The 15213-nt window shown below is 47.4% G+C and overlaps 1 protein-coding gene across 3 annotated transcripts in view; it reads left to right on the top strand.

Annotated features, from left to right (window-relative positions):
• Nucleotides 1–6763, top strand: part of LOC144785794 (ras-related protein Rab-7a-like) — a 161926-nt gene extending 155163 nt beyond the window's left edge. For 2 of the 3 annotated variants that reach the window (XM_078664605.1, XM_078664607.1), the window contains one exon: nucleotides 6209–6763. In XM_078664605.1, the coding sequence (XP_078520731.1) occupies nucleotides 6209–6301 (93 nt within the window). In that variant the 3' untranslated portion in view covers nucleotides 6302–6763. The remainder of the gene's footprint in view (nucleotides 1–6208) is intronic. The other variant, XM_078664606.1, reaches the window with a different exon arrangement.
• The last annotated feature ends 8450 nt before the right edge of the window (nucleotides 6764–15213 follow it).

Below are 15213 nucleotides of genomic sequence, written 5' to 3'. Positions count from 1 at the left end.
AGATTGTTGAGTAAGTAGCTACTCCATATTCATCATTTATTTTCAGTCATGAAATGAAATAGAAGACATTTGTGTCATCATCAGTTTATAGAAGCTTTCTTCCTTTCTAGTGATTCGGTGACAGTCTATTAGTTCGCTTTGACAAGCTTCACGACTCAATTTGTTTTATTTCGTAGCATAGACTTTTATTCCTTCAGAAGCACAAAGTGCTGACAATACCTCCCACCAGTGAGAAGAAATGATGCCTGTTAAACACTATTTTTAAGAGGATACCTCTGCACCAACTATAAAATCCCCACACCCTTATACACTAGGACATAAAAATACTAAGGGCCTGGTTTAGCCTTTGACGGGCTTAGGAGTGTCTGTCGGGATAGCTTGGGATGGCGAAGGACATTACACCGCCATCCTGAGAGTCCCCTATCTGCCAAATTTAGAGATGACCTCCGGCTCAGCGGTCATCTTTGTACGTTGAAAGGGACCCAATGACATAGCTAGATATAGTGCCACCCAGTGCGTCTCCTAAGTTTGCCGCCCGGGTGCAGGTAAGAGCAGGGAAGAGGAGGAGTAGCAGTCGATGGGAGACTTGCTCTTGGATGGTGGTAGTCGACAGACGTGACTCCCGTCACCCCAAACAACAGTGCCATCAGGGGCGGACCGCACCCCCCTCCCCAGCTACGCCACTGAAGTGGCCGCTGTCACAGCAGTTCCTTTCAATGTACTAAAAGTTTGGTGGGCGGCTGCTGTTACTTTTGACTGGCATCTACCAAACGTTTCCGGAATTTTTGTTATTCAGCTGCCTCTCCTGTCACACCAGGGGCTGAGCTGCTGGAAACTAGCAACAAAACATCCCCTCTCCCTTTCTCTGAGATGCAAATTCAAGCCAGACAGTTGTACTTTGCTTCAGAGTGAATTCTACTGGAAGGGGCAATCAGTAGCACTCTCTATGTAGTGATGAGATGCGGAAGTGATCTGCAATTAATTTGATATGATTTAATTGTAGGATTTATATAGCGCACGGTTGCCCGGGGGCGTCTAGGAGCTCAGCGGATAGTCAACCTACATCTGGATTATGAAAGTGGAATTTAGCTAGTAAATAACCAGGTTTTTAGTAATTTCCTTAAAGTGAGTAATGTTGGGCTGTTCTTGATCTCTATTGGGAGTAAATTCCACTGTTTCACTGTACCCAGAATGAAGCTTCTTCCTCCCAAACGTGCTTTCTTATATTTGGGTGTCTGAAGAAGTTTGCTCTGAGATGAACGAAGGTTTCTAAGAGGCTGGTACCAAGAAAAATGTTGGTTTCAGAAACATTGGTCATGTTCCCTGCAGAGCCTTGTAAACTAGACAAAGGGGTTTGAATTCCGTCCTCTTTATCATGGGAAGCCAGTGAAGTTTCTTTAAGCCATGGGCAATAGGCTGGAATTCGGCAATGTCCAGCAGAAATCTGGCAGCTGCATTTTGTGCCCGTTGGAGTTTGATCATGTATTGCTTCTGAAGGCCAATATACAAAGCATTGCAATAATCACGTCTGGTCAGGGCTAATGCAGTTACCAGGGTTTTTACTGCTTCGCAGGGAATTAAATTACGCACTTTTCTAATTGCTTTTCGTATCAAAAAGACCAAGGAGGAAACCTTGCTGACCTGATGTTAGAAGGGAAGACGGTGACACTGGCTACCACCAACCCATAAGCCACACCATACAACCTTGGGGTCTACATATAACCATGTGAGGCCCCAGCACAGGGTTACCCAAGTGCTCTTACGCACTGTTCACACAACAAAGGGGTAGGAAGAAAAGAAATACAACACGGACACGAGAGTGGCAAAACTGATATGTTTTGAAAACTGCCCTCACTCACACACAAATGTGTGTGACATGATTCATCATCGGGTCTGCTTACAAAATGCCCTGGCGTAGCCACGCTCAGGACGCAGCATAGGGAGAAGGGGGAAAAAACCAAAACAAATCGACACATACACAAAACAACACAAATGTGACAATACAGTGATAACACAGTGAATATCACCCTGTGACTGGGTATCGTGATAGAACAAAGTGCAGCATAGGAAGTGCTTTAAAACTGGCTCATGGATACCCTCAAGACCTTTATTTATAGGTTCCACAACCAGGATTAAAATAGTGACGGATGGGCAGTGTTTAAAGAAAATGTTAAGTTCTCAAAACCCCCCTCCTTGAACTGCTTGTGCCAACATGTTTCGACCGACTTACTGTACCAAAATTAAACTGGTCACCCCGGTCTTCTTCAGGACGTCTATCTGTCCCAGTCCTATGAACCACCTCGCCTCAGTCCGGCAGATAGATGGAGTAAAAAGGATAGAAAATCGATCAAACACGTGTGGAGGATAGTCCCGCCATCACGGTAAACAGATACTGAAAAGATGAACAACAAATAGGATGCTTTCATGTATTGTGCATGTTGGTATAAACCCCAATTCAATTAGCAACTTTCATATTAAGCAGATCCTTTGTGTGGCTCATAGATCCACCCAACACCCTACATAATGCAGTTTTGGCGAAAAGGGTTTATTTTTAAAAAAAACTATTAAAATATACTGCTGCATAAGATATACCACACTCTCCTACAGCGCGACCTGCTGCAGTTAATATTACAAAAGCAGCATTCATATAAGATGGTATAAGCCACCTGTGCCGAACTCATGTGGCGAGCTCACCGAGTTTATCAGTGTATAAAGCTCGAAAAGGCGCCCAGCAGGGTGGATTCCAAAGAACACAACCTGTGTTCACGGGAGAAAGAGATCATCGGGAAACCATTAGTTTCATAGTCAGTGGACAGCATGTGAGCATTCCCTACATCCAACACGGTATTCCCTCCGATTAACGTATATAATACTAGCCCGGGTTTCTTAAAAGTTAAACACAAAGTTTAGGTTATGCCTCCCCCATGCGATACTCCTTACTGTTCCGATGGATATCCACGCTAATTCGTGCCTGCTTCCGGATCGCCGCGTAGATAGCCAGACGTGAGGCACTCCATTAATTTATGCCAAAGTCTTCTGCATACGCCCTCTCGCACCCGCTAGACCCGCAACTACCGAGAATTACATTCGCCATTTTTGCGAATGTAGTGTGATCTATTTGTGTTTAATGGAGTGCACTAGAACTTGATTAATCGGGCAGGCCGGGATTCTGTGGAACATGATGTCTGGGCTCTGCGTTTAGAATGTGCAGTGTTACAATGGGCGAGTTGCCATGTTAACTCCCGGCAGGCACTACACCTCCCAGCAGCCCCATACCGTGACGCAATCACACGTACGCGTCCTCTAGAGGGTGCGAGAGGGCGTATGCGGAAGACTTTGGCATAAATTAATGGAGTCGCTTCACGTCGGGCTATCTACACGGCGATCCAGAAGCAGGCACGAATTAGCGTGGATATCCATCGGAACAGTAAGGAGTATCGCATGGGAGAGGCATAACCTAAACTCTGTGTTTAACTTTTAAGAAACCCGGGCTAGTATTATATACGTTAATCGGAGGGAATACCGTGTTGGACGTAGGGAATGCTCTTGTGTTGTCCATTGACTATGAAACTAATGTTTTCCCGCTGATCTCTTTCTCCCATGAGCACAGGTTGTGTTCTTTGGAATCCTCCCTGCCGGGCACCTTTTCGAGCTTTATACACTGATAAACTCGGTGAGTTCGCCACAAGAGTTGGGCACAGGTGGCTTATACCATCTTATAAGAATGCTCGTTTTGTAATATGAACTGCAGCAGGTCGCGCTGTAGGAGAGTGTGGTATATCTTATGCAGCAGTATATTTTAATTGTTGTTTTTTTTTTTAAATAAACCCTTTTCGCCGAAACTGCATTATGGCATGTAGGGTGTTGGGTGGATCTATGAGCCACACAAAGGATCTGCTTAATATAACAGTTCCGGATATTTTGTAATTAGTGGGGATAGCATTAAGATATTAAATTAAGATATTAAACATATGCTAACTTGAATTGGGGTTTATAACAACATGCACAATACATGAAAGCCTACTATTTGTTGTGCTTCTTTTCAGTATCTGTTTCCTGTGATGGCGGGACTATCCACCACACGTGTTTGATCGATTTTCTATCCTTTTTACTCCATCTATCTGCCGGACTGAGGCGAGGTGGTTCATAGGACTGGGACAGATAGACGTCCTGAAGAAGACCGGGGTGACCAGTTTAATTTTGGCACAGTAAGTCGGTCGAAATATGTTGGTACAAGCAGTTCAAGGAGGGGTGTTTTGAGAACTTCACTTTCTCTTTAAACACTGCCCATCCTTCACTATTTTAATCCTGGTCGTGGAACCTATAAATAAAGGTCTTGAGGGTATCCATGAGCTAGTTTTAAAGCACTTCCTATGCTGCACTTTGTTCTATCACGATACCCAGTCACAGGGTGATATTCACTGTGTTATCACTGTATTGTCACATTTGTGTTGTTTTGTGTATGTGTCTATTTGTTTTGTCCCCCCCCCCCCTCCCTATGCTCCGTCCTGAGCGTGGCTACGCCAGGGCGTTTTGCAAGCAGATCCGATGATGAAGCATGTCACACACATTTGTGTGTGAGTGAGGACAGTTTTCAAAACATATCAGTTTTGACACTCTTGTGTCTGTGTTGTATTTCTTTTCTCCCTACCTCTCTATGTGTTTACGTATTACTTTAGGGGGTTCGGGGTAGTGGAGACTCTTTTTTGACTCACCCCCCTCTTATGTGAGTTAGCACACGACAAAGGGACCACTCGCTTCAGACTACACAGAGTTACCATGGAGAGAGCCAATAGGCAGTGTACCCACTGTGATGTACACCAACCATTGTCCTAATTGTGTCTTGGTCTTAGGGACTGTAGCAATCCATGCTGAAAGGAGTACCACTTAGGGTGCACTCCTATCGATCGACAGAGTGTAGCTTTCTTGTTAGTAAGCAACATAAAAATCTAAGTGTTGCACTTGTCACAAGACTTGTAACATCGGCCTTTTGCACAAGAGACCATAGTGGTTCTGCCACAATGATAAAATGAGGAGCAGGTTGCCGCATAGAAATAGCGTCAGGATCTACTGCCTCTTCCACCCTGTGCTATATTTTTATTGCAGGTACAAAAGGGGGTGGTGATGGACGGAGCATCTGAACCAATCAAACACTCACCCCCAGTCAACTGATCTGGGTTTAATCCATCACCGTTCTTTAGCCCACTCTGCCACCCCAGTTCAGACATGGCCATATGCAAATCAGTCTGACCCTGTGCCTCATGGGAACCGTCCAGCCCGAACTGCCAAGCCATGCCTTCCCTGGACCGGATTCGGGAGAGGCGGTTGAGCATTCATTGAGTGCAAGTCCACTCTGTACAAAGCAGGTTGTGCTTGGGATGTGTGCAGCCCCCTGTGATGTCATCGTGTGGATGTTAATGCCACAGGTTCCACACATACCCAACCAGGTGTTGGCTGCACCCCCAGCTTCCTACCTCAGTGGGGCACAATGAACCTTCTCACTGGGCCCATTCCACACCAGGCGCCTTTTATTTGATTTTTTATAAAAAGGTTATGTCCTAAGTTGATTTAGTCTGTCTCCCTAATTTTTTTTATTTAGTTCGCATTTGTGCATGTATTGCAAGTCGTGATATACACAGCACGGTATTTGCAAACAGTACAAACGACCGCTTGCTCCAGGTTTCCCGGTGTGGTGCACCCACCTTCCTGCCATTCAGCCAAGGGTGTCCAGCGGCTGAGTTTCGAAAAGGGTTGTGGGCATTTCAAAGGAAGATAAGTGTGAGTCTTAAAAGGAGAAATGCAGAATAAGTTGAAAGTTTTTGGGCAATGAATAATGCTCTGGTCACTGCAACAATTTCATTTCCAGGCCTTTTATCCCTTCTTTGGAATTTGCATCGCGCCACAAGACGCGGGAAGACTCAAGTCCCTCCTTCCTTCTCTGCCCTCATAACGTCATATTAGCTAACCTTGTTATTTTGTGTTCCTGAAGCATCGTTGAGACTTGGGTCCAGCGATGCAACTCACAAGTGACTGGTCAGTACTAACATAACTGTTCCCCGATAGGTTTTCTATTGTGTGTCCCTGGGGAGGTGTGCTGTTTATATATATCATTTGAGTTATGTTTAATGTTTGAAGTTTTTCTCCATTGTACACCAAAGACTCCATCAGTACAGTCAGTGAGTGAGTCAAAATGTGTCTTTTTTTACAGCAGAAAGAAAATGAGCCTCCACCGGACCTGAACTCTGTCCAGCTCACAGCAGAGGGTCGCGGAGGAGCCCACGAGGAGAAGTGCAGCTGCTGAAGGGACCCTGAAGAAGGCCCAACTTTGACGTTTCGCTACTACCTACTACTCCTCATTCAATCCATGCCACCGCCTCTGCCCTGGTGTCCTTGGGGCGCTGCCCCCATGTTGGTCTTGCTATGTGTGACCATAGGGGCCTGTGTCCCAAACATGGACCCCTATCTGTCGTGTCACTCAGTGACGGTACAAGGCGAATCAAAATAGGGGCTTACTCAACAATGAAAATGAACAGCAATCTTGACACAGTGGAAATTTGCGCATTGGTTTAAACAAGACCCTCAAAGTTTATGACTTTTGAAACTCTAACTTTTACAGTATTTTGAATCAGTAAGTGGTAGGCGGCTGGCAACTGTGGGCCGGCTTGGTGCAAACTGTTCTTTATTCACGCAAGGGCAGAACGGAAACAGGAAGGAGCGGCCGCAGGAGGCCAAGTGGTGACCAATAAATATTTTCAGAAGTTAATACTTTGGGTGTGGGTCATGCTTGCACATGTTCTCTGTCATGACACATTCCATAAATTCTAATGCTGTGTCAAAGCATCACCCAGTTGTTTAGTCTAAAGTTTTGGATATTTGTCTGAATATCACTGTTTACGCTGTTTTCAAGGGGTCCTAGTTAAATAAGAATACTAATGAATAGGCAGATCAAGTCACTTGTCCAAGATGACATGATTTGGTGAAATGGGGAATCTAGGATTAACCTGCTGACAAGATCTCTACCTATCCCACGGGCACCCAGAGGCCATATGATGCCAAGTTGGATGACTTTTCCTGGTGGTAGATAATTTCTGCCCGAATAATTCCAGCAACATTTTGAGAGGGAATATTTCGCCATTCTCTTCTTTCAAAAAACCTTGCAGCCGGCTCTGGTGTTTCGGGCACAAATGTGAGGAAATTAATTATTTTCCCTCTGTGCCATAGCTTGCCTTTTATAATGCCGGTAAGGTGTGCCTTTAGGATTTCTGCTTCTGGGAACTGCTTGCCAGACCATGCTGCAGCTGCCAGTGCTTTAATTTCTCTTTAGACTGGGGGGCATATTTTGCACATCCACATCGATGCGGCCGATTTCGTGCTCTTGCCGCAAATGCGCTAAAGACACCATTGATGCGCTGTATTTACAATGCAGTGCTCCATGGTGCAAGGATTCACTGATGCATCAGAAGTTCTGACGCATCTTTTGGTGCTAAAGTGTCACATTGCTGGAGTTGGTCTTAAGACTGGTGCAACTCCAGCAATGCCTCAGTACACAGAGGCGAGTCCCATGTTAAAAGCTCTGCGTCCATCCTTTCGCCTGGTTTCAGAAGACGTAGGGATTTTGACGCAGTCAAGTCGTAGAGTCACGCAGTGAAAAGTTGCACACTTCACTGCATCAGTTCTACGTGGCTGTTAGCATGGGAACGCCTACCCTGAATACATTATACCTGGCGCAGGTATAATGTGACACAGGCCTTTACAAACTGACGCATTGAGACCAATGCATTAGTTTGTAAATATGGAGCAATGCTGCTGTATAAAAAAACAAAGTGATGCTGCAGCGGTGCTAGTTCCTTGTAAATATGCCCCCAAGTGTGCTTTTCAACAAGATTAGTGAATGTTCAGCTTTGGTTTTTACATTTCGCATTCCCTGTGACCTGATGTTGATGCCTCTGTCAGGAGGAACCGAAGAAAGGAGATACTACTTTGGTGTAGTACGACATCTAGACCCAGTACCAGTGTAAGAAGGCACTTAAAAAGGCAGGAGGCACAGCACACGCCAGGTGAAGGCGCTCATCAAAGTATAGAGATGCTCTTACAGAGACAGGACTTTCTGTGAGTTTTACCTTTTGCCAGACAACATTCAGTTAGTGGCTCATCTCACCAATGAAAGTTGACACCGGTCTGTGGGGCTGAAGATTTATTCAACTATATCAAGCAACTCTGCTCAGGAGACCGCCAAGGGTCTTCCACTTAGCGGTAACTTTGGTCTGTCGGGCTGAACATTTATTCAATTATATCAGGTAACCCTGCTCAGTAGACTGCTGCGGTTCTTCCATTTAGGGGGTGACTCTCGTCTGTCGGGCTGAACATGTATTCGACTGCCAGGTAACCCTGCTCAGTACACTGCTGTGGTTCTTCCATTTAGGGGGTGACTCTCGTCTGTTGGGCTGAACATGTATTAGACTGTCAGGTAACCCTGCTCAGTAGACTGCTGCGGTTCTGAGTAGACTGCTGCGGTTCTTCCACTTAGGGGTGACTGGTCGTTCGAGCTGAACATGTATTCGACTGCCAGGTAACCCTGCTCAGTAGACTGCTGCGGTTCTTCCATTTAGGGGTGACTCTCGTCTGTCGGCTGACCATGTATTCGACTGTCAGGTAACCCTGCTCTGTAAACTGCTGTGGTTCTTCCATTTAGGGGGTGACTCTCGTCTGTCGGGCTGAACATGTATTCGACTGTCAGGTAATCCTGCTCAGTAGACTGCTGCGGTTCTTCTATTTAGGGGTGACTCTCGTCTGTCGGGTTGAGCATGTATTCGACTGTCGGGTAACCCTGCTCAGTAAACTGCTGTGGTTCTTCCATTTAGGGGGTGACTCTCGTCTGTCGGGCTGAACATGTATTCGACTGTCAGGTAACCCTGCTCAGTAGACTGCTGCGGTTCTTCCACTTAGGAGTGACTGGTCGTTCGAGCTGAACATGTATTCGACTGTCAGGTAACCCTGCTCAGTAGACTTTTGTGGTTCTTCCACTTAGGGGTGACTCTCGTCTGTCGGGCTGACCATGTATTCGACTGTCAGGTAATCCTGCTCAGTAAACTGCTGTGGTTCTTCCATTTAGGGGGTGACTCTCGTCTGTCGGGCTGAACATGTATTCGACTGTCAGGTTACCCTGCTCAGTAGACTGCTGCGGTACTTCCATTTAGGGGGTGACGCTTGTCTGTCGGGCTGAACATGTACTCGACTGTCAGGTAACCCTGCTCAGTAGACTGCTGCGGTTCTTCCACTTAGGAGTGACTGGTCGTTCGAGCTGAACATGTATTCGACTGTCAGGTAACCCTGCTCAGTAGACTGTTGTGGTTCTTCCACTTAGGGGTGACTCTCGTCTGTCGGGCTGAACATGTATTCGACTGTCAGGTAACCCTGCTCAGTAGACTGCTGCAGTTCTTCCATTTAGGGGCGACTCTGGTCTCTCGGGCTGAACATTTATTTGACTTTCAGGTAACCCTGCACAGTAGACTACTGCGGTTCTTCCACTTAGGGTTGACTCTCGCCTGTTGGGCTGAACATGTATTCGACTGTCAGGTAACCCTGCTCAGTACACGACTGCGGTTCTTCCACTTAGGGGTGACTCTGGTCTGTCGGACTGAACATTTATTCGACTGTCAGGTAACCCTGCTCAGTACACGACTGCGGTTCTTCCACTTAGGGGTGACTCTGGTCTTTCGAGCTGAACATGTACTCGACTGTCGGGTAACCCTGCTAGGTACACTGCTGCGGTTCATCCATTTAGGGGTGACTCTGGTCTGTCGGGCTGACCATTTATTTGACTTTCAGGTAACCCTGCACAGTAGACTACTGCGGTTCTTCCACTTAGAGTGACTCTGGTCTGTCGGACTGAACATTTATTCGACTGTCAGGTAACCCTGCTCAGTACACGACTGCGGTTCTTCCACTTAGGGGTGACTCTGGTCTTTCGAGCTGAACATGTACTCGACTGTCGGGTAACCCTGCTAGGTACACTGCTGCGGTTCATCCATTTAGGGGTGACTCTGGTCTGTCGGGCTGACCATTTATTTGAGTGTCGGGTAACCCTGCTCCGTAGACTGCCACAGCTCTTCTCAACAGCTCTGACCTCATTATGTGATGGCTGACTAGTAATGCCCCTGACACAGCGCATTTTGGACCTTTGCGTTTACTGGTAAGCAGAGTTAAGCGTGAGAAGGTATTTGATAACAGACAATACACCGGTTTTGGATTAGATGTACAAAGTAGGATTGTAAATGATATACTTTTTTCAGAAGATTCTCACACCCCTCATCTCAATATATGTGTACTTAGTACAGTTGTGAAATAAAGTGAATACTTTACACTCAACTCTAATGGTGTGAACAGTGTCTCATTAAGTGCCAGTTGATTTGACAATCTATTGCTTGCTTAGAGCCTAGTTTTAGACTGGCAGATTGTAGGCGCTCTATTGTATGTTTAATTATGAGCATTGCATCGCATTTCAATGTTAGGTTTGTATAAAAGTTGTTGAAGTTATTCCCCATTTAAGGGAGGAAAACTTGTAACAACCGCACTTAGGTGTGAAGATCCCGGCCTGTAATTTAACGTCTGCCCCCTCCTCCCACTTCACAACAGATCCGCTTCCTCCTCCCACTCCAAAACAGATCCTCCTCCTCCCACTCCGAAACAGATCCTCCTCCTCCCACTCCAAAACAGATCTTCCTCCTCCTCCCACCCCACAACAGATCTAATTAACAGAGGAGGATCTGTTGTGGAGCGGGAGGAGGATCCCTGGGGGGCGTCCAAACTACGCCCACTATTTAATTCTCCAGCACAGGCGCGGAATTCACGCCGTGCTGGGGAATCTGCGGTGTTCAGACTGCCGGGGGCCGTCCTGAGCACACACCCAGCGTGACGTAGGACGGCCAGGGGCCGTCCTGAGCACACAAGTGGTTAAAGACTTTTATAGACTTACCAGCTGGGGCAGGGTGCTGTTTTGACGTCTGGTGCCCTGTAGTTTTTTTAATGGGGATTTTCGGTTTTGGTTTTTAGATGCATGCTAGGTCCAGGAAGACTTCCGGAAGGAACCAACAGCTGGGCAGGTAAGATGGAGGGCTTGGGAACGTAGGTGCACCCCGGGCTCTTTTCTACAGGGCAGCTGGAAGCAGGGGTGTCTTCTGAGGTCAGATTTCACCTTCCGGGACCCTCGCGGTGGGGGCTCTTTGTGCAGAGGCTGCAGGGACATCAGGAAGTCAAGGAGGGGGGGGTCAACCAATGGTGGACTCGGACTCAGGAGCGCTGGGGGACCTCGCTAGGACCAGTGGGCCACTCTGACTGTGGCCGTGGGCATCAGGAGTAATGGTGGTTCCGGGCATTGGGTTTCTTTGTCCTCAGCAGGCTCAGAGCCTTTCTTGGCGACAGAGTGCTGATGTTCACAGTAGATCCAGTCTTTGTTGAAGGCAGCCAGTCCTCCCAGGGTTCTGGAGGTCGCTGACTGCAGGGCAGGACAACGTTTGGCACAGAACCTCTGGAAACTGCAGATGGGCCGGTAGGGCTGGGGCCAAGTCAGTTGTTCTCTGCAGTCTCCTCTGCTGGGTGTCTTCTTTTGAACTTCATAGGTTGCAGGCATCTGCTTTCTTGGTTCAGGGCTGCTCCCTAAATACAGTATTAAAGGATCGTTTTAGGGGTCTCTGGGTCAGTAGCCAGTGGGCTACTGACCTTAGAGTGACTACACCCTTGGTGTGCTCACCCCACGTGGAGGAGTGAGCACAATCCCTAATCCTGTTTGGGGAGTACCGTTCATCTGCAAGATGGTGGGCACTGAAGAGTGGGCTTCACCTCACTTCCCCACCTGAGGGGTGAGATTGGCAGAGGTGGCCCACCTTCTAGGCTGGCTAATTTTTCACACCTGCCTTCCAGATGAAAAAGAGGGGATACAGGAAGGGGGCCTGCTCCTGATAGCAGGAGAGGCGGGGGTCACATTACAAAGGCTGCAAGGCCTTTGAAGCACCCCTGCCACAGATGCCTCTGCCCAGGAAAGGGTGTGTTTCTGGGCTCAGGGAGCGAAGGCTCCCACCACAGGGTTCCAGGAACATGTCTCATGGGGGCAGGCTGGTGTGTACCAGTCAGGGGACCCACCAGAGGCTGGTCATTTTAAGGGGGCATCTCTACGATGCCCTCTTGAGTGCATTTTTCATTAAATCCCACACTGGCATCAGGGTGGGTTTAATGTGCTGAGAAGTTTGATACCAAACTTACGAGGTTTCAGTAAAGCTATTATGGGGCTGTGGAGTTCGTAAACTCCCAGCACCATATACTCCTAATGGCATTACTGCACTTACAATGTCTAAGAATTGGCTTGTACACTGTAGGGGGCTCATGCACCTGTACCCTCACCCCTAGTATAGTGCACTTAGCTGGAGGGGTGGCTGACCTATGCCAGGGCAGTGGGTTGTAGGCATGGCACACAGGAATGTGTACTCAGAATAGAGGGACCGGGAGTATTTTGGTCAAGTCCAGCACACGTACTCCTTGAGGTAATAGTTTAGATACATGGGTGTGCAGTTTCTAAGGTTGTAAGAGGTGGATATGTCTGTGGAATAACCTCCTGTGAGAAAGTGCCATCTTTCTTGCCTTGGTATGCCCCCGACTTTTTACTGAATTGCTGATGTGCTTTGACTGAGTGTGCCCTGGGCCCCTGCCAACCAGGTACCCAGGGCCTGTGTTCCCTCCCTAAAAAAATGTGTTGAAACAAAACCCGTTGGCATCTCTGGCCACCTATCAGCCCCTAGTAAATGGTACCCAGGGCATGGTGACCAGAGAAGACCCCTAAGGGCTGCAGCACTTATTGTGCCACCCTTAGGGGCCCTGTACCTGGATACCCACACACTGCCTTTGGCAGGGTGAGTGCCTAGGTACAGAACTAAACAAAGAGTTTACATGGCACACATCCCTGTATGCCATGCCCACAAACCCACTGCCCTGGCATACATCAGTCACCCCTCTAGCTGGGTGCCCTATGCCAGTGGTGTGGGCCCAGGTGCAAAAGCCCTGTGCCCCTACAGTACCCATGGCCATTCCTGGGCACTGTACGTGCAGTGATGCCATTAAGAGTATATGGTGCTGGGAGGTTGTCATTACGAACTCCACAGTACCATAATGGCAAGACTGATAAGTTTGGTACCAAACTTCTCAGCACATTAAACCCGCACCGATGCCAGTGTGAGATTTAATGTAAGATACACCAAAGGGCATCTTAGAGATGCCCCCTGAAAACCTAACTTACAATCCACGTCTGGCTGAGTGGCTGCCGACGCTGCCACACAACAGACATGTTGCTGGACCCCTGGGTAGGAGAGCCCCCGCTCTCCTGGGCCTGCAACAATGCACATCCTGGGCGAGGTGCTAGGCCTCCTCCCCCAGGATGGGCAGGGGGAAGCTTCAAAGGCATGCCGCCTCTGTGAGCTTCTCCAGACCATTTGCTGTACCCAGCAACCAGCCCCCACCAGTCCTGCCCCCCACTCTGGCAGGAAAAACTACATCAGGAAGGGGGGGAGGAACCTGAATGGTAATAAAACCGAGGTTTTAATTATAGGCAAGTCCCCCTCAATCTGGTCTTCTGCCTGGTGGCCATCTACGCTAGGACAGACTCCATCCCCGGAAGATCAGGTGAGGAACCTGGGTATATGGTTGGACCCTAAACTGTCCTTTGAGAACCACACCATACGGGTAATGGGTAATTGTGTGGGGGTCCTACGCACTCTTCGCAAGATCTTGGATGTTCTCCCAGTGTCAGCAAGAAAGTTAATGGTCCATGCCCTTGTGACATCTCGGCTGGACTATGGGAATGCTCTGTACCTGGGGGCTAATATCAAGTGCATTCAGAGACTCCAACACATTCAGAATGCGGCCGCCCGTCTGGTTGTTAGACTTCCCAAGAGAGCAGCCTCTAGCAAAGCTCTTGAATGACTACATTGGCTTCCTATGAGGAAACGTGTTCTATTGAAGGCCATGTGCTTTAGTCATCGGATCCTGCAGAAGAGAGGCCCCTCCTATTTACACAATCTTTTAATCCTGTATGTCCCCGCCCAAGGGTTAAGATCTAGTGGCACAGGTCAATTACGCATTCCTGCCATTAGAAGAGCCAAGATGGGCGGTCGCTCTTTTAGGTTCCTTGCAGCAACTTACTGGAATAAGCTCCCGGTGGAGCTCCAACTGGAACTATCTGAGAGTGTCTTTCGACAAAAACTGAAGAGATGGCTCTTTCCAGCAGGTAACTCCATTGTTTGATTCTTTATTTCTTCATTATGTTCGGATGGGACCTTGTCGCAGCGCGGGGACGCACAGGCTGTGCAACCAGACGCTTTATAAGATTTAATTGATTGATTGATTGGGCCTACCTACCTCTGCACCCGGCCGCCCCTGTGCCGCTGGGAGTGAACTAACTGTACTTACCTGACCCTGGGGGACCCCTGAGTCTATGCCCAGAACCGTAACTTCACCAACCAAGTACTCACCTGGAAACCGGTAATTTACTTACCTGCAATTGGATAACACTGACTCATTTTGTCTTGAAAATGTTTTAAGTGTGAAGTTTTGAGATCTAAAAATATTCACATAAAATCATCCAAAGTCCCAATTCTAAAGTACTCACCTGTGATCAGGGGAGAAGCCAGTACTGTACCTTTCAGCCCAGTACTATACCGCAAAAGTACTCCCTAGCGGGGTTACTAGTAATCTGTATTTTCTCCATTAGGAACCCATTGTCTGCTTTTCTATGAAATTTCTTCTAAGTGTCTACTTTTGAAAACAGGAAATATTCTTTAAAGATCACACGAAATACTGAAACACAATTACCTACCTGTTTTGAGTTAAGACCCCCAGTGCTGGCCCTAGGAGCCCAGTACTGGATTACAAAAGTAACGCAATCGTACTTTACCCGCAACCTGAATTTTCTCCCATTGAATGACATTGTCAGATTTCCCTTGAAAAGTTTCTAAGTGTGAACTTTTAAAACAGCTTTATATTCATGAAAAATCACTACAGTAACTAAAACATTTATGCTAATCTGGTTTCTGCTTAGACCCCAGGACTGAATCCAAGATCTAGTCCTGGGACTACTAAAGTAATCTATATAGTAATCAACTGTACTTACATGTGGAAAACCCCTTGAGCTCAATGCTATAATGTGTTTTAGGATTGTGTTGCTTACTG

The sequence above is a fragment of the Lissotriton helveticus genome, chromosome 10 (assembly GCF_964261635.1).
Source record: "Lissotriton helveticus chromosome 10, aLisHel1.1, whole genome shotgun sequence".
Lineage (NCBI taxonomy): Eukaryota > Metazoa > Chordata > Amphibia > Caudata > Salamandridae > Lissotriton > Lissotriton helveticus.
Note: the sequence above shows the minus strand (reverse complement) of the source record. Positions and strands in the feature narration are given on the sequence as shown.